We start from the raw sequence: 26,269 nt of genomic DNA on the forward strand, positions 1-26,269 counted from the left end.
CCAGCGCTCGCCAACGTGCTGTCTGCTTTCGCCTGCGCGCCATCCCTCTCCAGCATGCAATCGCGCGCATTCACCTACATGCGCCCACGAGGATGCGCGCGCGTGCCCTGCGCGCCCACGCCCATCTCCAACAGCAGCTACGCATCGCCAGCCTGATATGCGCCCACGAGAGGCGTGCCAACGAGCGCAGGTTCGGGCAAGGGATATCTCTCCTGCGCGCGCGCGCGCCTGTGTCATCTTCTGGGGCGCACGATCTCTCGCCTACACGGGCTCTTCATCCTGATCCTGCGCGCGAACATTCACCCTCGCGCGCGCAATCAGCTTCCTGCGCACTCTCCGATGTTTCCTGCGCACGCTCCTACGCGCCATCGCTCGCCTGCGCGCCAGCGAGCGCCCTCGCAATCACCCTCGCGTGTGCGCATCAGCAGTCTCCCGCGCGCGCCATCAGCCTCCCGCGCTCCAGCAGTCTTCCGCGCACGACCCCGGGTATTCCCTATCGCGCGAGCGCCAGCGTGCTCCCCAGCGCGATCGTCAATATCCTCCCACGCGCGAGGCTGCAGGACACACATGGTGAGGTCACCATCGCCGCATTCCCCCCCCTCCCCCCGCAAGCGCAGAACAGTGCGCTCGCCGGTAGGGGGAAGGTTCCAGAAAGGTCCAGGGACATTTCTTCTTTGTCTTCTTTCTCTTTTTAGGTGAACCCCCCTATGGAAACTCCTCCTAGGGATCGGTCGATCCCTGTCCCTCCAGAGGGAGTGTCTGACAGCGCAGCCATCAGCTTGGTTTGGGGCACTGATCAGAGCGGTCACGCAGGCCTTCAAGCCTGTTCTCTCTGAATTGGGCCACAAATCCTTGGCTGCGCTACTCCCCTGAAGAGAAAAAGAGGAGTTTCGGACGCGGTGACTTCTCCGAGGACTAAGCTGTGTCCTCGTAAGCCTTCGAGGCAGACTCCCTCCCCCCCCAGACTTTTTCTCCCTCCCCTTCGGACGAGGATTACCCGTCCTCAGGGGAGTCACGTGAGGTGAGACGTTCCCCCATCGCACTAATGAGGGAAACCCCACCTCGCGCTGAAAAGTCTTCTCGGGTAGGGGCGGAGATGAGCCTACCTCCGTCGTTGTTGGAGTCCTGCATCCCTCCCAGGAGGGAGTCGAAGGACTCCAAGACAGTACCGAAGTCTTCTTCAAGACTTAGAATGGAGCCAGCCAGTCACTCAGAGAACGTCCGCGAGTCTCCCCAAGAAGAGCCTTTGGGGACAGGATACTTCGCTGCTAGTCCATCCGGAGGAGAGCTGCAGGAGTCAGAACATGCATTTTGGCAGGTTCTGACCCTTATGAGGACTCTCAATGGGTTTGCTGACCCAGAGATTCCTCCTCGAGAGGGCAAAGACACGGTCTTGGACCGAGTATTTGGGACTCAAAAACCCTCTAAGGCCAGTGCAGCTTTGCCCTGGTCTCAGGGGGTTAAGAGTACCAGGGACAAGATCGCAGTCCAGCTCTCTGAGCTAGCCTCCTCCAGCCGATCCAGTGCCGGCAACAAGCTTCTCCTACCTCCTCGTGTGCAGCAGAGGAGGTACTTCGAGATCATAGAGGAGCCTTGTTTAGCTCTTCCCCTTCACCATTCTTTGGAAGAGCTTACCAGGGGAGTCCCTCTTGAGAGACTCTCCAACCGGCAGGTCTCATTCTCGGCGACTGAGATCCTTAATCAGGAGAAGGTTGCGAAGTGTGCCATGCAGGCCACTTCATGGCTGGATATCTGGTTAGGGACCATAGGTATCCTGATACGTTCGGAGGATTTATCCAAAGAACGTACCAGGAAAGCTATGGAGACCTTTCTACTCTCAGGCACTCGCATGATCGAGTTTCTGGCCCGCCAAGTCTCGAACTAGTGGGCAAACACCATCCTGAAACGTCAGGATGCGGTGTGTGAGAGGTTCCATCAGAAGGTCCCTAGCACCGAGATAAGCAGGCTCAGACATTCTTCTGTGATGGTAACGAACCTGTTTGAGCCTAAGGACGTGGAGCATGCTGCTGAGAGGTGGAGGAAGTCCCACCAAGACTCCCTCCTACATAGGGCTTTGACATCCAATCCCTATAAACCTCCAGCACCCCATCCGCCCCGTCCTACCAAGACCACGAAACCAACAACGGCAGCGAAGACAGTGGTGTCTAAGCCCTTTTCTGTCAAAGACAGGACAGGCAAGAAGCCCTCCAGGGGAGGGAAGAATCCTAGAGGGAGCAGCCGAGGCCACAAACGCTAGGATTGGCAATCCCCCTGCATGTCCAACAGTGGGGGGATGCCTTCAAAGTTGCGCAGACAGGTGGCAGCAACTCGGGGCCGATTCTTTGATGATTTCCGTAATCAGTCAGGGATATCGCGTCCCGTTCACAACATCTCTACCTCCCCTGACGACGAATCCAGTGTCAATGAGCTCCCTTGCCATGGGATCAGCAAGGGGGCAGGCCCTTCGGGCAGAAGTCCAGACCGTGTTGAAGAAGGGCGCTCTCCAGGAGGTCCTCGACGGGTCCCCAGGTTTCTTCAGTCGACTCTTTCTTGTAAAGAAGGCATCTGGAGGCTGGAGACCAGTCATCGACCTCTCGGCTCTGAACAAGTTTGTCATGCTAACTCCGTTCAGCATGGAGACCGCAGACACAGTCAGACTTGCAGTGAGACCTCAAAACTTCATGTGTACACTGGATCTGAAGGACGCGTACTTCCATATCCCAATCCATCCGTCTTCAAGGAAGTACATAAGATTCAGCCTAGACAACAAAGAGTACCAGTTCAAGGTGCTGTGTTTCGGTCTCTCCACAGCACCACAGGTTTTCACCAGAGTGTTCACCCTAATATCGTCGTGGGCACACAGGATCGGCATCCGTCTCCTCCGTTATCTGGACGACTGGCTGATCCTAGCAGACTCGGAGTCATCCCTTTTTCAACACTGAGACAAACTTCTGGGACTTTGCCAGGATCTGGGGATCATGGTTAATCTCGAGAAGTCCTCTCTGCTTCCCACTCAAAGACTGGTATACCTTGGCATGATTATAGACACCAATCTCCACAAAGCCTTCCCATCAGACGACAGAATAGCAAGGCTGAGGAAGGTCGCAAGCCCTTTTCTCAGACGAGAAGAGCTTCCAGCCCAATCATGGTTACGTCTCCTCGGTCACCTCTCATCTTTGGCTTCTCTAGTTTCCAACTGTCGCCTCAGAATGAGATCCTTCCAGTGGCGACTCAAGTCCCGGTGGAATCAAGGTTGCGACGTCATGATCCCTATGGGACCTGCGTAATGGACGGACCTCCAGTGGTGGGTGACAGACGAGGAGTGGATCTTCTCGTCCTCCCCCCGGATTTGATGCTGTATTCGGACGCCTCAAAGAAAGGGTTGGGAGCCCACGTTCTACACTACAGGACCTCAGGCCTGTGATCAGAATCAGAAAAGTGCCTCCATATAAATCTTGTAGAGATGAAGGCCGTTTTCTTGGCCCTTCAGCAGTTCCAACAATACCTGGCGGGTCACTCTGTGGTGGTGATGAGCGACAACAACACAGTAGTGGCTTACATCAACAAGCAAGGAGGTACTTTTTCGAAGCAGCTATCCCATCTTGCAGTAGAGATATTGAGATGGACTGAAGTCCACTCGATTCCACTATCGGCACGTTTCATTCCAGGCAAGAGGAATGTGCTCGCCGACAATCTGAGCAGAGCGTCTCAGATAGTGAGTACCGAGTGGTCTTTGAATCATCTAGTAGCCAACAAAGTCCTGACTTTGTGGGGTTCCCCGACTGTGGATCTGTTCGCGACAGCGTTGAACTTCAAGCTTCCACTATACTGCTCCCCAGTCCCGGATCCCAAGGCGCTCTGGCAAGATGCCTTCCAACAACGGTGGGACAACATCGACGTGTACGCCTTTCCCCCGTTCTGTCTGATGAGGAGGGTGCTCAACAAGACCAGAATATCAGTCAATCTTTCAATGAACCTCATAGCTCCGCTATGCCATCACGCAGAATGGTTTCCGGACCTTCTGCAACTCCTAACGGAACTTCCGAGAGAACTCCCTCCACGACACGATCTACTCAGACAACCACATGCCAACATCTTCCACAAAGCCGTAGCTTCGCTACGACTTCACGCCTGGAGACTATCCAGCATCTCCTCGCAGAGAGAGGATTTTCGCAACAGGTTGCGGAAAGGATGTCTGGACATCTGCGAAAATCATCCGCATCTGTCTACCAGGCAAAGTGGAAAGTCTTCTGTGGTTGGTGTCGTGGAAGGGGTATCTCTTCACTCGATGCCACTATTCCAACAATAGCGGAGTTCCTCGTGTATTTGCGGGAAGAAATGCACCTTTCAGTCTCGGTAGTGAAAGGCTATCGCTCAGCCTTAAGTCTAGCCTTCAGGCTCAAAGGAATGGACATTTCTTCCTCGCTGGAACTTTCCCTACTCATATGAAGTTATGAACTTACCTGCCCTCAGTCGGAAGTGAGACCTCCTCCATGGAACGATGTTCAAGTTCTCAGGTCTCTTAAGAGACCTCCCTATGAACCATTACGCCAGGCTTCAAATCGCCACCTAACTTGGAAGACGGTGTTCCTACTAGCTTTGGCCTCGGCCAAGCGAGTCAGTGAACTTCATGGTCTCTCATCTGACATCGCCCATTCAAGGGGATAGGGGGAGGTAACGTTCAGCTTCGTCCCTGAGTTTATTGCTAAGACTCAGAATCCGGGGGTGTCGGACCCTCGGTTCGACTCCTTCCAGATTTCGTGTCTTCGTTCTGTAACAGATGACCCAGACCATCTCCTACTGTGCCCAGTCAGGAGTCTGAGGCGATATCTCAAAAGAACAGCTGCAGTCCGTCCTCAGGTGCAAGCATTATTTGTTAGCACTGGGAGGACTAAGAGGAGGGTCACCAAGAACACCATCTCGGCATGGATTCGCAGGGTGATCCATCTGTCCCTGAATCCAGACCCTCCTCCGTCACGTCACCCTAGAGCACATGATGTCAGGGGCGTAGCTACGTCCCTGGCCTTCAAGAAGAATTTCTCAGTGACGCAGGTTCTTCAGGCTGGGGTGTGGAAGCGTCAGACGACCTTCGCAGCCCACTACCTGCAAGATGTGACCCACTGGAGGCTTGATACGTTCTCTATCGGCCCTGTGGTGGCTGCACAACAGCTGGTTTAGAACCTCAGGCTCCTTAGTGGACAAGTAGCAGAAGGTTAAGGGCATTGTTACCCGATTTTAGTCTGCTTGAATGAAAAGGTTTGTCTGGCCCTTATTCTTTTCTTCATCTTCCCCTCTCTTTGGGAAAGCAGCATCCTGGGTTCTCTGCACAGCTGAACTCAAACCACTGCAGGTAAACCATGTTTCCTTGTGTTCCTAGTGTTGAGCTAATACTGTCACGTCCCCATACCCTGACGAGGTGGTATTGGGAGAGTCCTAGCCTAAAGTTTCGATCTAAAGGAATACAGGTCAACTTCCTAGAACGAGTCACACTTTATTATACCTTCACAAACAGCTTGCGTAGGCCGCAGTCCTTGCGTAGCAAGGTTCTAGCGAGGTGCAGGGACTCCTTATTGTTGGGTGCTGACACACTCAAATAATGAGTACCCTGGCAAAGCCAAAAGCCAGTACTGGCTGGGACTTTCCACCCTTCCTAATGGGTGAGTCACCCCTATTAAATAGCGTGGTTTGTATTTCAGTTACGGAACAAATGACAAATTCGTAGATAATTTGTATTTTTCCTAACTATACAAACCTTAGCTATTTAATCAAACTTGCCCGGCAGCCCTATCCCCCTTGAAGTCCTACCTCCAAGCAAAGTGAGCTCAAGCACAGGTGTGTGTGAGGGGGGCGGGTAGCAAGCTACCCTCCCTACCCCCCGCTAACTAGCGGTGGGGTAGTAAACCCTCGTTAAAATTCTAATGGCTCGTCATTTTAGCTACGCCGAAAGTAATAACCCCTATTAAATAGCTAAGGTTTGTATAGTTAGGAAAAATACAAATTATCTACGAATTTGTCATTTTCAATAAAAAAATCACTCCTAGAACTTCATATGAGCTGTATATAGTTAAAAAGATATTGCAAAGATCTGAATGTTGAGGAGCCACTGTCCACGACCTATTTACTATCCTACTTTGAGTTCTGAATGTTGAGGGATCATGGTGCTCAACCTACTCACCATCATACTTTGACTTTTATCAGGGTTAAATTTCATTCCTCATAATTTGCCATTTATATTATTATAAATTACAAAACATTCAGTATGGATTTTTCCGAAGATCTTACCAAAAGTGGGCCTTGTGGCAAGTACCAAATATTTGGATTTTGGGAAAGGGTAGGAAATTTTTTTTTTAGTAGGGTGATTGTGGAGTGTTCATCTCATGTCTTACTTGCTATGTTAAGTTTTTACTAAACTGTAATGTGATTTCCAGGGAGCTGGGGTTGGTTCAGAAAAGGAAAGTGAAGGAAGGTTCAGCTTCGACAAGCAAAGTCGGTGGGTACTGTTTTGTTTTCCTGGAAGAAGCTCCCATAACTGGAGCTATACTTAAGCCATATTGTAATTGTTCTGTTGCTCTATACAAACCCCCGCTATTTATAGGGATATTACTCTTGAATTAGCTGGAAGACAAGCCATAAGACATTTAGCGAGGAATAACCACCCCAACCACTAGTTAGTGGGAGGGGTGGGGGTTAGCCGGCTACCCCACTCACTCTCACATCTGTGCTGAGCACCCACTTTTGCTTTGGCTCGGTAGAGAACAGATGTTGCCGCTCTCTCCCTGCATTGTCTTTTTGACTTGCCATTTGACTTTATAATAATTCTTTTTCTTTTTTAAATTGTTTGTATATTCTTCCTTACCGGCCTTATGCGTACTTCTTGGATCTGAGAGCCACTCTTGAGGTACCTTTATGTCCTCCATAGAAACGCACCTGCACCACCTGTGTCCATCCTGTAGAGGCCATCGTTGTGATGAGGACAACACCTGTCCTGAGTGCTGGGATTGCTCCGTCTTCCAGTGGGAAAAGTTTGGGCGTAGGGGCAAGAAGAAGTCCAAGACAAATTCTTTGCCTTCGGGGTCTTCTTCGAAGTCGGAGACGCTTCGGACTTCTTCCTTGACCCCCGATCTCTTCCCAAAACTCCTGGTCGATTGGTCTCCCTTGAGGAATAGCCGAGCAGTAGCACAATCTCAGGGATCAAGGGACAATATTGCTTCCCTTGGAGAAGCAGTTCTGCCCCTCCCCCTGGGGAGCGCCTGCTCTTTTTCTGAATTTTTGCAGGTATGGCCATCGCTGGGTTTGGCGTCAAACCACCTTCACCGCCCACTGCCTGCAAGACGTGACCCACAAGAGCATGGAAATGTTTTCCATTGGTTCTTTGGTGGCTGCACAACAAGTGGTTTAAACACCCTGAACTCCTTGATGGACAAGTAGCAGAGGGTGTAGGGGTAAGGTTACCCAGAATTAGTCATGGGTGAATGAGTAAGTATGACTGGCTTCTTTCTTTCCTTCACCTTCCTCTCTCTTGGGGAATCAGCACCAGGATCCTCAGTACCTATCTGCAGGTAAAAACCATTTTCCTTATGTATCCTAGTATAGAAATAGTACTTGTTGCATCCCCAATACCTCTAGTGAGGTGGGATTGGGTAATGTCTATGGTCCTCTCAAAGATTCCTATGACTCGGAGTACTCTTACCTACATCAGTCATATTGATAGTATCATGAACATACAGTTTGTGGAGGCCACTAGTTGTGCGGAGCATGCTTTTTTAGCAAGGTGCAAGGATTGCTACCAGTTATGATAGAATATTGTACAGAGAAAACCTCGGGTCAATGCCAAAAGCCAATTGGTACGGACTTCCACCCTCCTAAGAGGTAAGTAATTCCTAGAGATAGGGAGGGTTTGTATGGAGTGACAGAACAAATGACAAATTAGGAAGTAATTTGTATTTTTCGTAACCATTCAAACCTGGAGCTTTTTATACACATTGAACTGCCAGCTCCTGTCCCCCGAGAAAGTCCTGCCTGCAAGCAAAGTGGGTGCTCAGCCCAGTTATGTGATTGAGCGGGGTAGCTGGCTACTCCCCACCCCTCCTGCTAACTAGCAGTTGCGGTTGTTATCCCACGATAAAAGTCTTATGGCTTGTCTTCCAGCTACGTCGAAATAGCTACAGGTTTGTATCGTTTGGAAAAATGCAAATTACTTCCAAATTTGTGATTTTGTTGCCCCTTACATTCTTTGACTTCATATTTGTCAAAAGAAGCCATTTGTCTGGTTTTCAAGTATAAATAAGAGAAGTTTATATGGTTTTCTTAAAGCTCTTTGGAAATATTCCGTAAAAGTTTTGTTGGTGTAAAGCTGCACTACTGAAACTTCTTTTGGTTCTTGAATTGAAAATTGTTCTGTAACTGGAATACAAACCACGCTATTTAAAGTGGGTAATTACTTTCGGCGTAGCTGAAAGGATGAGCCATAAAAATTTAACGAGGGATCACTACCCCACCGCTAGTTAGCGGGGGGTAGGGAGGGTAGTTAGCCACCCTCCCCCCTCACACACCTGTGTTGTAAGCCCACTTTGCTTACGGCTAGGGTGCTAGACGGACATGTCCGCTGTCACCCTCGCCTACACGACAGCCATTAATCATTGCTTTTGCTTTCTCTTTTCTAGAGTGTTGTGAAATTGGCCTCTACAATGCGGAAGTGCCCTGGGTTACCTGACCGCCCTTGTGGGACCTTCATGTCTTCTATCGAGACGGATCCTCACACCTTATGCCCTTATTGTAGGGGTCAGCGGTGTGAAAGTGATAACGTATGTATGGAATATAGGGAGTGGCCTACCTCCCAGTGGGAGGTTTTCTCGGCGCCGGAAGAAGAAGTCCAAACGGGATATTTTTGAGTGGTAGCGTAGGCCGTACTGTTGTTGACCGATCTCGGGGTTTGGGAGAGGGAGTTGCCTCCCATAGCGAGGCAGCTCCTCCTCCTCCCCCGGGGGAGGATTTAATTATTTCTCCTGATGTGAATAATGATGATCTTTTGCAGCTTTGGGCTTCCTTGGGGCTTCAGGGTTCGCCCTCCAAGGAAGCCCTGTTTGACATGATCAGGCTGGGAGCAGCTGTCAAACAGTCACCAGCGGTAGCAGAGGTTGACCCTCTGTCTATTGTCGAGGCTGTTGTGGCAGACGCTTCCAATGAGAGTGTTCAAACTCCTGCTCCTGTTGTAGCTGAAGGCTTAGCTCCCCCCTTTGAACATCCCTCGAGGGAGGAACTAAGTCCAACGGTCTCTCCTGCGGGTGATTCTCCCCCCGGGGTAGTTCACTGACAGAGACTCCTCTTCGGAGGACTGCCGATGGTTTGCCTGCTGCTCCCAGAGGACGTATCCGACGTAAACCTCGCCTTCCTCTTCGTCGCCGAGGTCTTCCTTCTCCTCACAAGGGTGTTAGGAGGCGCTTCTTCGGATCTTCATTCTCGCAGTCCCCCGCAGAGGAACCTCGTCCTTCAGTTACCGTTCCTGCTACTTCCTTGGACCTGGACCTCTCCGCAGATCGTTCGCGATCTCCTACGCCTGCCAGACCTGCTGACCTGCCTTCACCTTTCCTGGCAGCTGACGCGCTGTGGGCGTCCACCCATCCCGTTTTCAAATGGGCACCGGTCCCTTCGGGGCAAAAGGGGCTTTCACACATTGTGTGTAAGTCCCTTAAGCGCCAGGTTTCCCCTGTGCGCCAACGTTCGCCTGCGCGCCAGTGCACTAATGCGCGCAAGTGCTCTCCGGTTGCTGTCTCATCTCGCCAGCGCTCTCCTGCACGCCCACGAGCTCCTGCACGCCCACGATCTCCTGTTCGTCCTGCAGTTCCAGAGATCTCCTGCTCACCAACGGACCTCTGCGCGCCCTCGGCCTGATACACGCCATGGTCTCATGCTCGTCAGCGCTCTCCTGCTCGTCAGCGATCTCCTGTGCGCCAGCGCTCTCCTGGTCGCCAGCGCTCTCCTGCTCGCAAGCGCTCTCCTGCTCGCCAGCGCTCTCCTGCTCGCCAGCGCTTTCCTGCTCGTCATCGTTCGCCTGCTCGCCCTCGATCTTCGGATCAGGGCTCCAAAGAGAAGTCTTCTTTCTCTCCTGCTCGCCAGCACTCTCCTCCATGATCGCCGACTCGCCATCAGACCTCGCCTGCTCGCCATCAGACCTCGCCTGCTCGCCATCCCTCGCCTACGCGCCATCGCCCGCAGTCTCCACCGCGCGCCCACGCGCCCACTGCCAGAACTTCTGTTCCTGATGAGCGCCCTCCTGCGCGCCCGCGCGCCAGGGATATTCCCCCTGCACGCACGTGCCCTACGGCTTCGCCCTTACGGGCCCTTCAACATCCTGTGGCTGCACTCCATCCGAAGTCTCCAGAACGCGCACCAACGCGCCCCGTTACCTACGCGCCCTGTCGCCTGCGCGCCATCGTTCGCCCACGCGCCAACTCTCCTACTCGCCAACGCTCGCCTGCGCGCCAACGCGCCCCCTCGCCTACACGCCACCGCTCGCCTACGCGCCACCGCTCGCCTGCGCGCCACCGCTTGCCTGCGCGCCACCGCTCGCCTGCGCGCCATCGCTCGCCTGCGCGCCATCGCTCGCCTGCGCGCCATCGCTCGCCTGCGCGCCATCGCTCGCCTGCGCGCCATCGCTCGCCTGCGCGCCATCGGTCGCCTGCACGCCATCGGTCGCCTGAGCGCCATCGCTGGCTCGCGCTCCCTCGCCATCGCTCGCTCACGCTCCCTCGCCATCGCCCACGCGCGCGAGCAATCACCTCCTGAGCTAGGCAATGGCCTATCGTGCGAGCGCTATGCCCAGTGCGATGCCCAGCGCGACCCACAGCGCGTTCCCACACAGGATCCTGCAGTACGACGCGCAGTCAGGTCATCTTCATCGCGTTCCCCCCCCTCCCGTAAGCGCAGGACAGCGCGCCCAACGAAGGGAGGAAAATCTCCGGACAGGTCCAGGAACTTTTCTTCTACAGCTTCTTCCTTTCAGCAGACCCTGTTGTAGTTTCCACTCCTAGGTATCTTACGATCCCCTTCCCTACAGAGGGTGTCTCTGACAGCGCTGCTGTCAGTCGGCTGCCCTGGTTTGGGCCCTTGATCAGAGCGGTTGCACAGGCTTTCAAGCCCACTTTCTCTGAACTAGGCCTCAAATCAGCGGCTATCTCGGCCCCCCTGAAGAGGAAGAGAGGACTGGACGACGTGGTTACTTCTCCAAGGGCGAAACTGGCTCCTCGGAAGCCGTCGAGGAAGGCTCCCTCCCCTCCCCAGACTTTCTCTCCATCCCCCGTGGACGAGGGTTTTCCGTCCTCAGGGGATTCTCGTGAGGTGAGGCGTTCTCCCATTGCACCAATGGGAGAAACCCCACCTCGCGCCGAGAAGTCTCCTCGGGTGGAGGCGGAGAAGAGCCCCCCATCTTCTTTGTTGGAATCCTGCATCCCTCCCAGGAGGGAGTCGAAGGACTCCAAGACGGTTCCGAAATCTTCTTCGAGGATCAGACCAGAACCAGCTAAGCCCGCGGAGAATGTCAACGAGTCCCCCCAAGAAGAGCCTTTGGGGACTGGGGACCTTGCTGCTAGTCCATCAGGAGGAGAGCCGCAGGAGTCGGAGCATGCCTTTTGGCAAGTTTTGACTCTGAAGAGGAACCTTAACGGATTTTCGGATCCGGAGATTCCTCCTCGAGAGGGCAAGGACACGGTTCTGGATCGAGTCTTTGGTACTCAAAAGCCCCCTCCTAAAACCAGTGCGGCTTTGCCCTGGTCCCAGGGGGTCAAGAGTGCCAGAGATAAGGTCGAGAGCCAGCTCTCCGAGCTAGCCTCCTCCAGCTGTTTCAGCGCTGGAAACAAACTCCTCCCACCTCCTCGTGTCCACCAGAGGAGGTACTTCGAAATCGTCGTGGAGTCCTGTTTAGCTCTTACCCTCCACCACTTGGTGGAAGAGCTCTCCAGAGGAGTCCCTCTCGAGAGACTCTCCAACCGGCCAGTGTCGTTCTTGGCCTCGGAGATTCTCTGCCAGGAGAAGGTAGCGAAGTGTGCCATGCAGGCCACTTTGAGGCTGGATATCTGGCTAGGATCTCTTGGCATCCTGATACGATCCGAAGACTTGTCTAAGGAGAGTACCAGGAAGGCCTTGGAGACCTTCCTTCTTTCAGGCACTCGTACCATCGAGTTTCTGGCCCACCAAGTCTCGAACTTGTGGGCTAACACTATCCTGAAACGCCGTGATACGGTGTCTGAAAGATTCAACTTGAAGATCCCCAAGCGTAGATGTGTTTAAGAATAAGCTCGATAAATACCTAAGATGCATCCCAGACCATCCAGGACTGGAAGATGCAAAATACACCGGAAGATGCATTAGCAACTCTGGTGGATATACGAGGTGCCTCACACTGAGGGACCTGGGGGAACCCAAACAAAAAATAAGGCAATAAGGTAAGGAAACACCAAGGTCAGTAAGCTCAGACATTCCTCCCTTTTGGGGAATAGTCTGTTTGAGCCGAAAGATGTAGAGCAGGCGGCTGAGAGGTGGAGGAAGTCCAACCTGGACTCCCTCCTCTAGAGGGCTTTAACATCAAAGCCCTATAAGCCTCCAGTACCTCAACAACATCGCCCTGCAAAGACGACAAAGCCGGCAGTAGCAGCAAAGGCAGCGGTGTCCAAACAGCCCTTTCCCGTAAAGGACAGGAGAGGCAAGAAGTCCTCCAGGGGAGGCAAAATTCTTAGGGGGAGTGGCCGAGGCTGCAAACGCTAGGATTGGCAGTCCCCCCGCATGTCCACCAGTGGGGGGATGCCTCCAAAGTTGCGCGAACAGGTGGCAGCAACTCCGGGCCGATTCCTGGATGATCTCCGTGATCAGCCAAGGATATCGCGTCCCGTTCATAACATCTCTTCCTCCCCTGACAGCGAAACCAGTGTCGTTAAGCTCTCTTGCCATGGGATCGGCAAGAGGGCAAGCCCTTTGGGCAGAAGTCGAGGCCATGTTGAAGAAGGACGCTCTCCAAGAGGTCGTCGGCGGGTCCCCAGGCTTCTACAGTCGACTCTTTCTTGTAAAGAAGGCGTCTGGAGGCTGGAGACCAATCATCGACCTCTCAGCTCTGAACAGGTTTGTCAAGCAGATCCCTTTCAGCATGGAGACGGCAGACACGGCCAGACTCGCAGTGAGACCGCAAGACTTCATGTGCACACTGGATCTGAAGGACGCATACTTCCAGATCCCAATCCATCTGTCTTCAAGGAAGTACCTAAGATTCAGCCTAGACAACAAGATCTACCAGTTCAAGGTCTCTCCACAGCACCTCAGGTTTTCCCCAGAGTGTTCACCGTGATATCTTCGTGGGCACACAAGATCGGCATCCGTCTCCTCCGTTATCTGGACGACTGGCTGATCTTAGCAGACTCGGAGTCGACCCTTCTTCGACACCGAGACAAACTTCTGGGGATTTGCCAAGATCTAGGGAACATGGTAAATCTCGAGAAGTCTTCTCTGCTTCCTTCCTTAAGACTGGTATATCTAGGCATGATATTGGACACCAATCTCCACAAAGCCTTCCCATCAGACGACAGGATAGCAAGGCTGAGGAAGGTCGCAAGTCCTTTCCTCAGACGAGACGAACTCCCAGCCCAGTCGTGGTTACGTCTCCTCGGCCATCTCTCATCCTTGGTCCGTCTAGTTCCCAACGGTCGTCTCAGAATGAGATCCCTGCAATGGCGACTCAAGTCCGGGTGGAGTCAAGGATTCCCCGGACGTCTTGATCCCTATGGGTCTCGCGGAACGGACGGACCTTCAGTGGTGGGTGGCAGACGAGAACCTACGAAAGGGAGTGGATCTTCTCGTCCTCCCCCCGGATTTGATGCTGTTTTCGGACGCCTCAAAGAAAGGGTGTGGGTCCCACGTTCTGCACCACAGGACCTCAGGCCTGTGGTCAGAATCAGAAAAGTGCCTCCATATAAATCTGCTAGAAATGAAGGCCGTTTTTCTGGCCCTTCAACAGTTCCAACAGCACCTGGTGGGTCACTCTGTGGTGGTGATGAGCGACAACACCACAGTAGTGGCTTACATCAACAAGCAAGGAGGTACCTTTTCAGAACAGCTATCCCATCTTGCAGTAGAGATACTGAGATGGACCAAAGTCCACTCGATTCCAATTTTGGCTCGCTTCATTCCAGGCAAAAGGAATGTGCTCGCCGACAGTCTGAGCAAAGCGTCTCAGATAGTGAGTACCGAGTGGTCTTTGGATCGTTAAGTAGCCAACAAAGTCCTGACTTTGTGGGGTTCCCCGATTGTGGATCTGTTCGCGACATCGTTGTAGTGGTTTGCGGACTGTGGCCAGAAATAGCACCCGAACTGCCTAATGTCCGAATGCCGACCACAACCCGACGTTCACTACACCACAAATATACAACGGTGGAATACCCAAAAAACTTAAGTAACAGGTCAAGAGAACAGAGCTCTGGGCACCACCCCTTGATTTATACTGGGCAAGGGGACCCAGCTTGAATCTTGTTGTTTATCATACCTTTGCTTCTCTTGCCTTTAGCTTGCTGATCATAAGTAAAAGTATAAGAACATCAGGTGAAAGGGAACATTTATTAATTAATAACGGAACACAGTGTGGGAGGAAAGAATTATGATAAATTACTGTACTTATGAGAGCTTAAAAAACAGTGGCTGGGGAAGGGGGGCACATTGGTGTAAGGAACTGGAATGATATGCTGTATTCATAAAAAAAAAAAATATTTATTTGAAAAAACTGTTAGGAATAATATTATATCAATTAAGATAGTCAAAGGCAAAATTAACATCCCTTTTGCATATTGTACCAGCAAGAGAAAAAATACTAAGCTACATGCAAGATATACCACTACAGTTACAAAACGGAACATTAAAATCCAAACAAAACATGACTGCAGAACCCTCAATGCCCGAATTCTTTACTGAAAACTTCCCCAATGTTAATAATCAATGGCCTTAATATTGACCAGTCATGCTCTGCCGTCAAATCTGCTTTGAAGAACGGCAGCTAAAACTGAAGAATGGCATGCCAAAATACAACTGTGGGCCAGTGTCTGACCTCCCTCATTACTTACAATCACAACATCACATTTAAAGGACAGCATGAAAAGTATTGCACTTTACTTAATACAACACCTCATTACAGTTTTTTTTCTTGATTGCAGGACTCTAACATACTATAAGCTAATTCTTTTCCTTCATCTCACTCATATCATAAATATGGAAAACTCAGTCACCATAAACCTTTTTTTTTCTGCAGGAGTCTCAAATCTCCAATCGGTAGGATTGCCAGTCATCCCAATCTCTTTTACAAGTTGGCCCTTATCAGTCTGACGATAAAGGTGTCCATGAGTCATTGCAGACCTTCAGTTATAACAGTTAAACAGACCACTACACACTAGTAACAGGCAATACCCTAATTATCTCTCCCTTACACTCCCTACTGAGTGTAGGGGCTGCTGTCAATACCTGGAAAGGAATAATAACAGATTAAGACATTTTTTTTAATGAGAGGCTTGAGGGATATATATTAAAATCAAATATGTTTCATACACACAAACCATTAAAGTTTTCTTAGACACAAACCCTTATATATTGCATTCCCCCCCATTAGCCCTCAAGCCCATCCAAAAAATGCCTCGTAACTGACAGCAACACCCCCACACAAACTGTACATTCATGTGAAAAAAAATCTTACCTTGCAAACAAAAATAAACTCAGTAAAAAGGTAGGATGATCAACTAATGATTTAATTCATCATCCCCTCCTTCAGCTACATATCCAATTATATTTTTCACAGACTCATGATGTAGCAAAAAGCAATAGGAATAGACAACCTTTTAAACACAATGGAGCTCCAGTACTTACAAACAAAAAATTAGATTATTGTCTATTCCTCCCAACAATACTCCAATAACATACAACATAATAAATTTCATTATTTAAAAAATTTTGGTATTACAGGAATACATTCAGGATCTATCAAGAAAAAAAATTACATTCATTGCAGTCCAAAATCAATTTAAAAGCATACAAAACTCATTGATTTTGGACTACAGGTATTACATGATAATAACAATTTATTGAATTCATTATAACTGTCACGGCCAAGGTCAATTTTCAGTACAACAATAAATGCAATAATTACAGAAACCGTGACTAAATAAAGATTTCCTCACACCACGTGTCCCTTTCTCAGCCTTTCAAATACCCCAATTTGGGAATCAAAACATGACATAAAATAATGGTAATTATTATCAAAACTTCCTTTAAAAACTGTACAAACATTAATTCCGTGGGAGATTTATAGTTCTTCTTCTGAGTCTCAAAATTCTGTCTCAGGACATGCGCCGGGATTCAGCAATCTGCTGGCGAGCCATATTAATTTCTCGCAGCACAGGAGACAGGCTAAGCCAGCGACTCTGCAGATACAGGTTGGGTGTCTTTAATCGATCGATAACCTCGCATAAGAGTTGGTATCTGCGGGTGATCGACACACTTTGAGGTAAACCAGAGACAGAATCCGTAGACTCAGAAGAGGACAATAAAAATCCCGAAAAATCAGGCGATGACTCGGGGCAACGTTGTGTTTCAGGCGACCCAAACAGTGTTGTAGCGTTTAGGTTAGATATACCTGACTGTGCCACTTCAGCCTCGAGCTCTAACCGGTTTTTTAATCTACCATCAGAATGTAGGAAAGGGTTTGAATTCTGAGGTGACTCAGGAATGGAGGATGGTTCCCTCTCCATAATATTCGTCTTGGTCAGTGAGATGAGGTCTCCACTTCAGGACTCGAGGCTGAACGAAAGGTAGGTCAAGAACAGGACCTTTTGACCTAGTCCATGGGGGACTAAATCCACTAGAGGTGGGATCTTCAGGCGACAGTCGGTCGTCACAATCGGGTGACAAAAAGCCGCAAAAGTCATTATCAGGATGAATAGACACTGCCGATTCAGAAACAGGGCTTTCTAAAGTAGCAGGTCTTGACCAATCTGGACTGGAACTCTTGGAACCAACAGAAGGTAGTTCCAATAATGGAATACTGGAAACTTCCCAGAATTCCCAACTCCCTGGAGGAGGAACGATACCTTCCTCTCGGAAAGAAGCTAAGAACTGGGGCGTTGGCAATTCAGGAACAGGACAGTGAACCACCGACTCGGGAGACAAAATAAGAGTTTTACACATTTCAGTGGGGCTGTTCTCCCACAGTTGGAGGACCAAATGATCTCGAAATGATTCAGGCTTTAACACAGGAGTCTCATCACAATTTTCTGGAGGATATAACCAAGCATCAAGTGCTTTCTTTCTCTCGTAAGTCCTTGCTGACTCAAGAATTTGCTTAGGCTGAGTAATAGCTCTAGTAGGATGGTGACTTTTCCTCTGTCGTTGGAACTTGTTACAATCTCGAGACAGAAGGTAGGATGCCACTACTGCAGCCACCCCATAGGAGTTGCCATCACTACTAGAACCAGAACTCTCAGTTACTTCAGAAGAAGCAGGACTGTCATCCATGAGTTCTGGACTATTCAGAGTCTCTGTTGCAGGATCAGGACCCTTCGGGTACCAGAGAAAGTGCCTCCTAAGATAATCTGGAGGTTCAAACCAGGCCTTTAATTGGATAGGGTGAGCTCTTACCAGTTCACCATCAGGCAGTCTCTGCAGCTCATAGGTGACCTTATTCTCGTGTACCTTAGTAACACGGAATACCCCCTCAAACCTAAGGATGAGCTTGTTCGTCAGAAGGTGTCCCAACAGGTGCACCTTTTTAAGCACTAGAGAACCCTCTTTAAACGGTTTGTACCGAGGATGTCCTTCAGCCCATGGGTCTCTCGTTTCTGCTGATAGCAACGGGATACTATCAACATCGGGAGCACCCTTCAGTATGTTCTCAGCTGGAGTACAGCCAATCTCAGTGTGGTGGGAATGGTTGTAGCTGAGAACTGCTCGGGATAAGAACTGGTCCCATTTCCACGATTCCCCAGAAATCACCCTCAGTAACTCACCAATGGTACGATTCACTCGCTCCACTGCACCGTTACTAGAGGGTTTATACGGAGTTGTTTTCACATGTACAACATTGTACCGCTCCAACAACTCAGTAAATTCCTGGGAAATAAACTCGAGGCCGTTATCAGTCAATATCCGGACTGGAACACGAGGAATAACAGGAAAAACTCGGTCTTCAAGCGCCTGGCATATCGTACTGCTCTTCTTATTCCTTATGGGTACTGCCGTCACCCACTTGGAATAATGGTCGACTACCATCAGACACCCAATAAAACCAGTACTGGTTGTTGGGAGACTCACAAGATCCATAGCAACCAATTCAAAGGGAGAAGAGGTCACTATTTTCAAGGTTGGCGGGGTGACCACCTCCCTTGAGACCTTACAAGTCTGACATTCCCAACACGTCCGGCACATATCTCTGATTACATTAATCAAAGATCTGTGCCAGATGAGTCGACGCAGCATTGCAATCATTTTTCCGATCCCTCAGTGAGCATTCTGGAGGTGTGTCTCGGCAACTAGGTCAATCAGGACATTGAAGGTGACTACTGGGACTACTGAGCCGTCTGGGTTCCGCTTCACTAGCAAACCTTGGTGAACTTCCAGGTTCGACCAACATCTCCTAAAGGGTAGACAGGAGCGTGGAACTCGAGATGCAGGAACCCCGGAGTAGATCATCTTAATGACAGATTGAATCTGTCGATGATCTCCTTGGATCTTGGACACCTGACTAAAGGACAGAAGAGCATTTCCGGAGAACACTCCCTGATCAGATTCAGGATCAGTTACCTTCATAACAGTGGTCTCGGCATGCAGGGAGGAGACTGAGAGTACCTTGGGAGACAACTGAAGAACAGTAGTGTGGGCATACACCAACTGTTCTCGGGGTGAATCCAGTGTCAGGTAGGCTGCGTCCAGTATATTCCTACCAAGAACAAAACAAAAGTTAATGTCTTTGGCAGCTACCACCGCATAGTTAAACAGCGGTAGCCTCCACCCAGAAGGACACTTCACCTCTAATTGGACGTAGCCTAGAATGCTGGTGCAGGAACCAGTCAACCCCTCTAGCTGTTCTCCTGACAGTACCTGGTACTCTATGCCAAGTTGGCTCAGTACAGACTCACTCACTAGACAAACCTGTGCTCCTGTATCAACAAGAGCACAAAATAAGGTCTCCTGCATCATTACTATCCCTACTGCCAAGTGTTGAGACACATGGGTACAACTGGACTGACGAGGTGCCTTTTCTGTCACGTACTGGACTACAGGACAATCCTCCGGCACTTCCTGATCATCAGTGATCAAGCCCTCAGCGTCAGGAACACAAGATTTTACCTCCGCCTTATGGCCCAGAATCACGTCAGTTGGAGGGACGTAATTGCGGAGCTCGATCAGAGGGTTAAAATGCACTCCAGACAGACACTGAAGATGCACACACTGAGGCTCAGTCACGGATGGATCACGATAGACTACGGGACAAGTGGGACCCCAATGGACCCAGATTTCCAGGTTCAATAACTTTGATGCTGCCAATAGCAACTCCAGAGCTGGGACTGTACCTGAAAATCTCATTGCCTTGATCCTGTTCCTGCTGGTCTTGTCCAGTTTGAAGCCTAGTCGACTGGCGTCTTTCAGAAACTGCTGAACTAAGGCATCCCGGAGCTTGGCTCCCCTCAGCGGAGAGTCGGGTGCGACACCTGACCCCTCTGTCCAGCAGTTCACGACTAGCTCCAAGGATTCGATGAGAGAATCTGGACCACCACGAAGCTCCTTATACAAGGCCAGTCCAGTAGGCAACTTGGGTGTGCTGGGTTCAGTAGCAAACAGACAGTCAGTTAATGCGGGCCAGCGGGATAACCAGTCAGCTGCGGCATTCTGATCACCTGGACAGTAATTAACAATAAAGTTAAATTCAGACAGGTCCTCCAGTGTCCGTGCTAGACGACTGTCCACCATCTTCATGTCATGAAGGTACATCAGGGGACGGTGATCAGAATGGATCACGAAGAACTGACCATAGAGGAAGGCCCTGAAGGTTTTCACTCCCCATCGCAGAGCAGCCAACTCACGCTCAATGGTATAGTAACGGGTCTCGCAGTCAAGGAAAGTCATGGAGTCGTACGCTATCACCCGACGCTCCCCTGGATGCTCCAAGGACTCCTGGCACAGACAAGCACCAGCACCCTCACCCGAAGCATCAACAAACAACTCCAAGGGTTTAGCATCAGCGGAGTAGTCAGGGTATGACAACATAATGTCCTCTTTGATCAGTTCCTTCAAGCGCACAAAGGCACTGTCCATTTCTGCAGTCCACTTCAGTTTCCAAATTCCTTGAGATTTTCGTCCTCCAGTCTTCGCAGATAATGGTTTGGCTATCTGTGAGCACATGGGGATAAACTTCCGTTGGAAGTTGACCAGTCCCAGGAATCCCCGTAGCTCACGCACAGTGGTCGGTTTAGGGAAGTCTTCCACTTTCTGGATGTATTCTGGTAGCTTACGCATACCAGAACGTCCAACCAGATGACCAAGATACTGGACCTCGGCTTGAACCCAAGAACACTTACCGAGTTTTATCTTGAGTCCGTGCTTCTGGAGAGTAGCCAAAACTCGTTCTACCAATTTCAGGTGTTCCTCGAAAGAAGACCCAAGTATCAAGATGTCGTCAATGTAGACAACCACCTTGGCTTTCGGGAACTCTTGGAGAATACTCTGCATTTCTCTCTGGAACACTGCAGGTGCATTTTTCAGTCCAAACGATAAGCGTCTGAACTGCCAGTGTCCAAAGGCGGTAGAGAAAGCCGTGTATTCCTTACTGTCCTTTGCCAACGGTAACTGGTAGTATCCACGAACCAGGTCAAGGGTTGTAAAGTATTTGACTCCTTGAAGTCCAAATACGGAATCGGCCATGTTAGGCATTGGGAACTTATCAGATACAGTCACCTTATTCAGTCTACGGTAGTCCACACACAACCGTATACTATTGTCCTTTTTCCGGACTGGAACAATGGTTGAAGACCAAGGAGAGATGCTGGGTTCAATAATACCCAGTTCATGCAACTCCTTGCACTGTTCCTCGATGGCGTCAGCGACGGGTTTGGCAAACCGTCGAACTCTCTGATAAATGGACGTCTCGTCATACAGGTGGATGCGTATTGGTGTGCTTGAGCACTCTCCCACATCATCATCACCAGTACTGATGACTGAAAGATGACGTCGAAGCATTTGACAAAACTGGCCCTTCTGAGAAGAGTCCAGTTTGTCGGAGATAGACAGATTGTCTATCTCTTCCAATACGCTCGGTTCAGGAGTCAGGTAACACTCCTGTGCTATCAGGCAGGATAGAGGAGCATCCACCATTGCTATGGTGAACACCTTCCCCAAGAGATCGCCCTTCTTGATCTTGGCAGTTTCTTCAGATGAACCCTTGACTAAAACTGAGGCTTTTCTGTCTTTCAGTTCAAGGATGCCAGGAATTGCTGTAACTTTCCTTGACAGACCAGGGGTTATGATGTTGCCATCATAATACATTTCCGGCCAACAGTTGGTTGGATAAGCAGATCACCTGTCCAGAACACAGCTAATGCCCGCAGCCCTGGGAGGGAGACTATCTCTGTCCAGACTCATTCAAGGTGGAGAGCAGTACCGGTGAGTGCTACTCCGACCCCGTCGTCCTAGAAATGAAGGCCGTTTTTCTGGCCCTTCAACAGTTCCAACAGCACCTGGCGGGTCACTCTGTGGTGGTGATGACCGACAACACCACAGTAGTGGCTTACATCAACAAGTAAGGAGGTACCTTTTCAGAACAGCTATCCCATCTTGCAGTAGAGATACTGAGATGGACCAAAGTCCACTCGATTCCACTATCGGCTCGCTTCATTCCGGGCTAAAGGAATGTGCTCGCCGACAGTCTGAGCAGAGCGTCTCAGATAGTGAGTACCGAGTGGTCTTTGTATCGTCAAGTAGCCAACAAAATCTTGACTTTGTGGGGTTCCCCGATTGTGGATCTGTTCGCGACAGCGTTGAACTTCAAACTGCCGCTGTACTGTTCCCCAGTCCCGGACCCCAAGGCTCTCTGGCAAGATGCTTTCCAACAGCGGTGGGACAACATCGACGTATACGCTTTTCCCCCGTTTTGTCTGATGAGGAGGGTACTCAACAAGACCAGACTATCGGTTAACCTCTCGATGACTCTCATAGCTCTGCTGTGGCATCACACGGAATGGTTCCCGGACCTTATGCAACTCCTTACGGAGCCTCCGAGAGAACTCCCTCCACGACACGAGCTACTCAAACAACCACACGCCAACATCTTTCACAAAGCCGTAGCTTCGCTACGGCTTCACGCCTGGAGACTATCCAGCATCTCCTCGCAGAGAGAGGATTTTCGCAACAAGTTGCGGAAAGGATGTCTGGACACCTGCGAAAGTCATCCGCAGGGGTCTACCAGGCGAAGTGGAGAGTTTTCTGTGGTTGGTGTCGTGGAAGGGGTATCTCTCCACTCGATGCCACTATTCCAGCAATAGCGGAGTTCTTCGTGTATTTGCGAGAAGAAATGCGCCTTTCAGTCTCGGCAGTGAAAGGCTATCGCTCAGCCTTAAGTCTAGCCTTCAGGCTCAAAGTAGTGGACATTTCTTCTTCGCTAGAACTTTTCCTACTCATACGTAGTTATGAACTTACCTGCCTTCAGTCGGAAGTGAGACCTCCTCCATGGAACGATGTTCGAGTTCTCAGGTCTCTTAAGAGACCTCCCTACGAACCATTACGCCAGGCTTCAGATCACCACCTGACTTGGAGGACGGTGTTCCTACTAGCTTTGGCGTCAGCCAAGCGAGTTAGCGAACTTCATGGTCTCTCGTATGGCATCGCCCATTCAAGGGGATGGGGGGAGGTAACGTTCAGCTTCGTCCCTGAGTTTATTGCTAAGACTCAGAATCCGGGAGTGCCGGACCCTCGCTTCGACTCCTTCCAGATTTCGAGTCTTCATTCCGTAACAGATGATCCAGACCATCTCCTACTGTGCCCAGTAAGGAGTCTGAGGCTATACCTGAAGAGAACAGCTGCAGTTCGTCCCCAAGTGCGGGCTTTGTTTGTCAGCACTGGGAGATCGAAGAGGAGGGTTACCAAGAACACCATCTCAGCATGGATTCGAAAGGCAATCCATCTGTCCCTGAATCCTGACTCTCCTCCATCACGTCGTCCTAGAGCTCATGATGTCAGGGGAGTAGCTACCTTCCTGCTCTTCAAGAAAAACTTCTCAGTGACGCAGGTTCTACAAGCAGGGGTGTGGAAGCGTCAAACGACCTTCATAGCCCACTACCTGCAAGACGTGACCCACAGGAGGCTCAATACGTTCTCTATCGGCCCTGTGGTGGCTGCACAACAGCTGGTTTAAACCTCAGGCTCCTTAGTGGACAAGTAGCAGAAGGTTGAGGGCATTGTTACCTGGTTTTAGTCTGCATGAATGAAAAGGTATATCTGGCCCTTATTCTTTTCTTCATCCTCCCCTCTCTTGGGGAAAGCAGCATCATGGGTTCTCTGCCCAGCTGACCTCAAACCACTGCAGGTAAACCATGTTCCCTTGTGTTCCTAGTATTAAGTTAATACTGTCACGTCCCCATACCCTTACGAGGTGGTATTGGGAGAGTCCTAGCCTAAAGTTTCCATCTAAAGAACTTCAGGTCAACTTCCTAGGACGAGTCACACTTTTTTCCTTCACACACAGCTTACGTAGGCCGCAGCCCTTGCATAGCAAGGTGCGAGCGAGGTGCAGGGACTCTTTATTGTTGAGTGCTGACACACTCAGATAATGAATCCCCGGACAAAGCCAAAAGCCAGTATGGCTGGGACTTGTTCCACCCTTCCTAAGGGTTAAGTCACCCACTTTAAATAGCGTGGTTTGTATTCCAGTTACGGAACAAATGACAAATTCGTAGGTAATTTGTATTTTTCCTAACTATACAAACCTTAGCTATTTAATCAAACTTGCCCACCAGCCCTGTCCCCCATGAAGTCTTACCTCTAAGCAAAGTGAGCTCAAGCACAGGTGTGTGAGGGGGGCGGGTAGCAAGCTACCCTCCCTACCCCCCGCTAACTAGCGGTGGGGTAGTAATCCTTCGTTGAATTTTTATGGCTCGTCCTTTCAGCTACGCCGAAAGTAATTACCCACTTTAAATAGCTAAGGTTTGTATAGTTAGGAAAAATAAAAATTATGTACGAATTTGTCATGTTTGGAAATCTAACCTAATGGTTTTAGGCTTTCATCTCATAACCTTTGTTTGTTCCTACACAAAATACAAACCATCGTCCTTTAGTTAGAGAATACTGTATGTTTTCAGTACAAGCTGGACGGTTGTTAAATTGTTGTAACAATCTGTTAAGGGACAAATGGTAGTGAGGGCAAGAAGCCCTGCCCCCTTACCTATCAAAGTCTTCACTCTTGTTTTCTGCTGCATTTAGTACAGACGTACCAATGGGTCCTTAATCAAACACTGTACCATTACTAAATACGTACAAACCCTGTCTCTCATTATTAGGGAATATACTTTCGACGAAGCTGGAAGACTAACCATAAGACTTTTAGCGAGGTGTAACTACCTCACCACCAGTTAGCGGGTAGGGGTATGGGTTAGTACAGGCTACCCCGCTCACACACGTGCACACACACCGGAGTTATCTCGTCACCTTTGCTTTTGGCTCAGTTGAGAGTGAACGTTCGTCTCGCTCTACCGCCCATATTGACAGGCCATTAGATTAATTTTCCTTTTCTTTCTTTACAGATTGTGAGTGTTTCTTCCAGGTCGTCCTGCGAACGTCTCCTGGACCTGAGGGGTGCAAGTGCAGTACCGTCATGTCTCCAGTTGAGACAGACCCTCATTCTCTGTGTCCGAACTGCTGAGGACGACCTTGTTCTCAGGACGACACCTATAAGGAGTGCAGGGAGCAGTCATCCTCCTAGTGGGAGAGGTTGAGTAGGAGGCGGAAGAAGTCTAAGAGGGATTCATCTCCTTTGGGGTCGTCCTCGAAGTCAAAGAAACCTTGACTTCCATCTTCCACTCCTAAATCTCTGCCAGGAGCTCCTTCTCGATCGTTCTCCCCAGGGGATCGGTCAAGTAGGAGCATTGACCCTTTAACCCCCCAACAACACTTAGCCTTGAAGGACACCAACGCTTCCCCTAGCGAAGCGGTGCCGCTCTTCCCGGGGCCAAGTCTCTTTCTGTTGACGATCTTTTGCAGGTGTGGCCTTCCTTTGGTATTGCTGGTGCTCTGTCAAAGGAAGGTCTGCTTTAGCTGTTGAAGTTTGGAGCGGTGAGGAAGCGCACACCGGCTTCTTCAGTGGTTGACCTTGATCTATCTTCCTAGAGGCTCCAAAATTTTTGTACCAGAGGAGTCTCTAGCAACAGTGCCCGTTGTAGTCTACCCAGTTCCATCTGTAGCTTTTCCGAGTATTTCGCTCGCCGCAGTTCCAGCTCAGCATACTAATGACGGCGCTCCCCTTTGTTCTGAGTTTGTTCAGTCAACGAAAGGGGGGCCAAAGTCCGAGGCCTGTTCCTGACTCTCTCGAGGAACACCTTTTCTGTTTGTGGGTTAGATCCTCCCCATAGTGGTCTCCGCCACGCGTGAACGTGAGAAGGCATCTGGTCTCACCCATGCCTTTCTCTAGCCCCTCGAAACGTGATGAACATATTGCTCACCGTCGACAAGTTTGACGCGTCCATCCTCCTGCTGCTTCACCTCGCCCAGTTCCCATCTTGGAGCCTCCCAGGAGCTCTCGTCACACTCCTGAGGGAATTCTGACGAGCGATGCAGCTGTTTCTCCTTCACATGAGAGAGAGAGAGAGAGAGAGAGAGAGAGAGAGAGAGAGAGAGAGGAGAGAGAGAGAGAGAGAGAGAGAGAGAGAGAGAGAGAGAGAGAGAGAGAGAGAGAGAGAGAATATATTACAAGGATTTTGGATGCCTCAAAGACTTTTTAGTTCATCTGCAGAGACTCCATTTGCTCTTTTATAGAGCGATTTAGTTTAAGCATTTAGAGTTCATATGATCTTGTCTAACTTATTCTTGAATTCGTTTACCGTGTTACTGTTTACTACATCCGCTGGAAGTCTATTCCAAGTGTTTGCTATTTTGTATGTAAAGAAATTGCCACATTGAGTGGTGTTGTATCTTTTCAATTCCAGTTTGTATCCTTTACATCTGGACTGATTTATTTGATATCCATATCCATATAAATGAATGATAAACACTC

General features: G+C 49.9%; 1 protein-coding gene across 1 annotated transcript in view; it reads left to right on the forward strand.

The window, feature by feature from the left end:
• The window catches only part of LOC137654564 (ERI1 exoribonuclease 2-like), a 139,515-nt gene that overhangs the window by 34,322 nt on the left and 78,924 nt on the right, over positions 1-26,269 (forward strand). Inside the window, exon 3 of the mRNA XM_068388304.1 lies at positions 6,429-6,490. Within this exon, the coding sequence (XP_068244405.1) occupies positions 6,429-6,490 (62 nt within the window). The remainder of the gene's footprint in view (positions 1-6,428; positions 6,491-26,269) is intronic.

The sequence above is a fragment of the Palaemon carinicauda genome, chromosome 15, assembly GCF_036898095.1.
Source record: "Palaemon carinicauda isolate YSFRI2023 chromosome 15, ASM3689809v2, whole genome shotgun sequence".
Classification (NCBI taxonomy): Eukaryota; Metazoa; Arthropoda; class Malacostraca; order Decapoda; family Palaemonidae; genus Palaemon; species Palaemon carinicauda.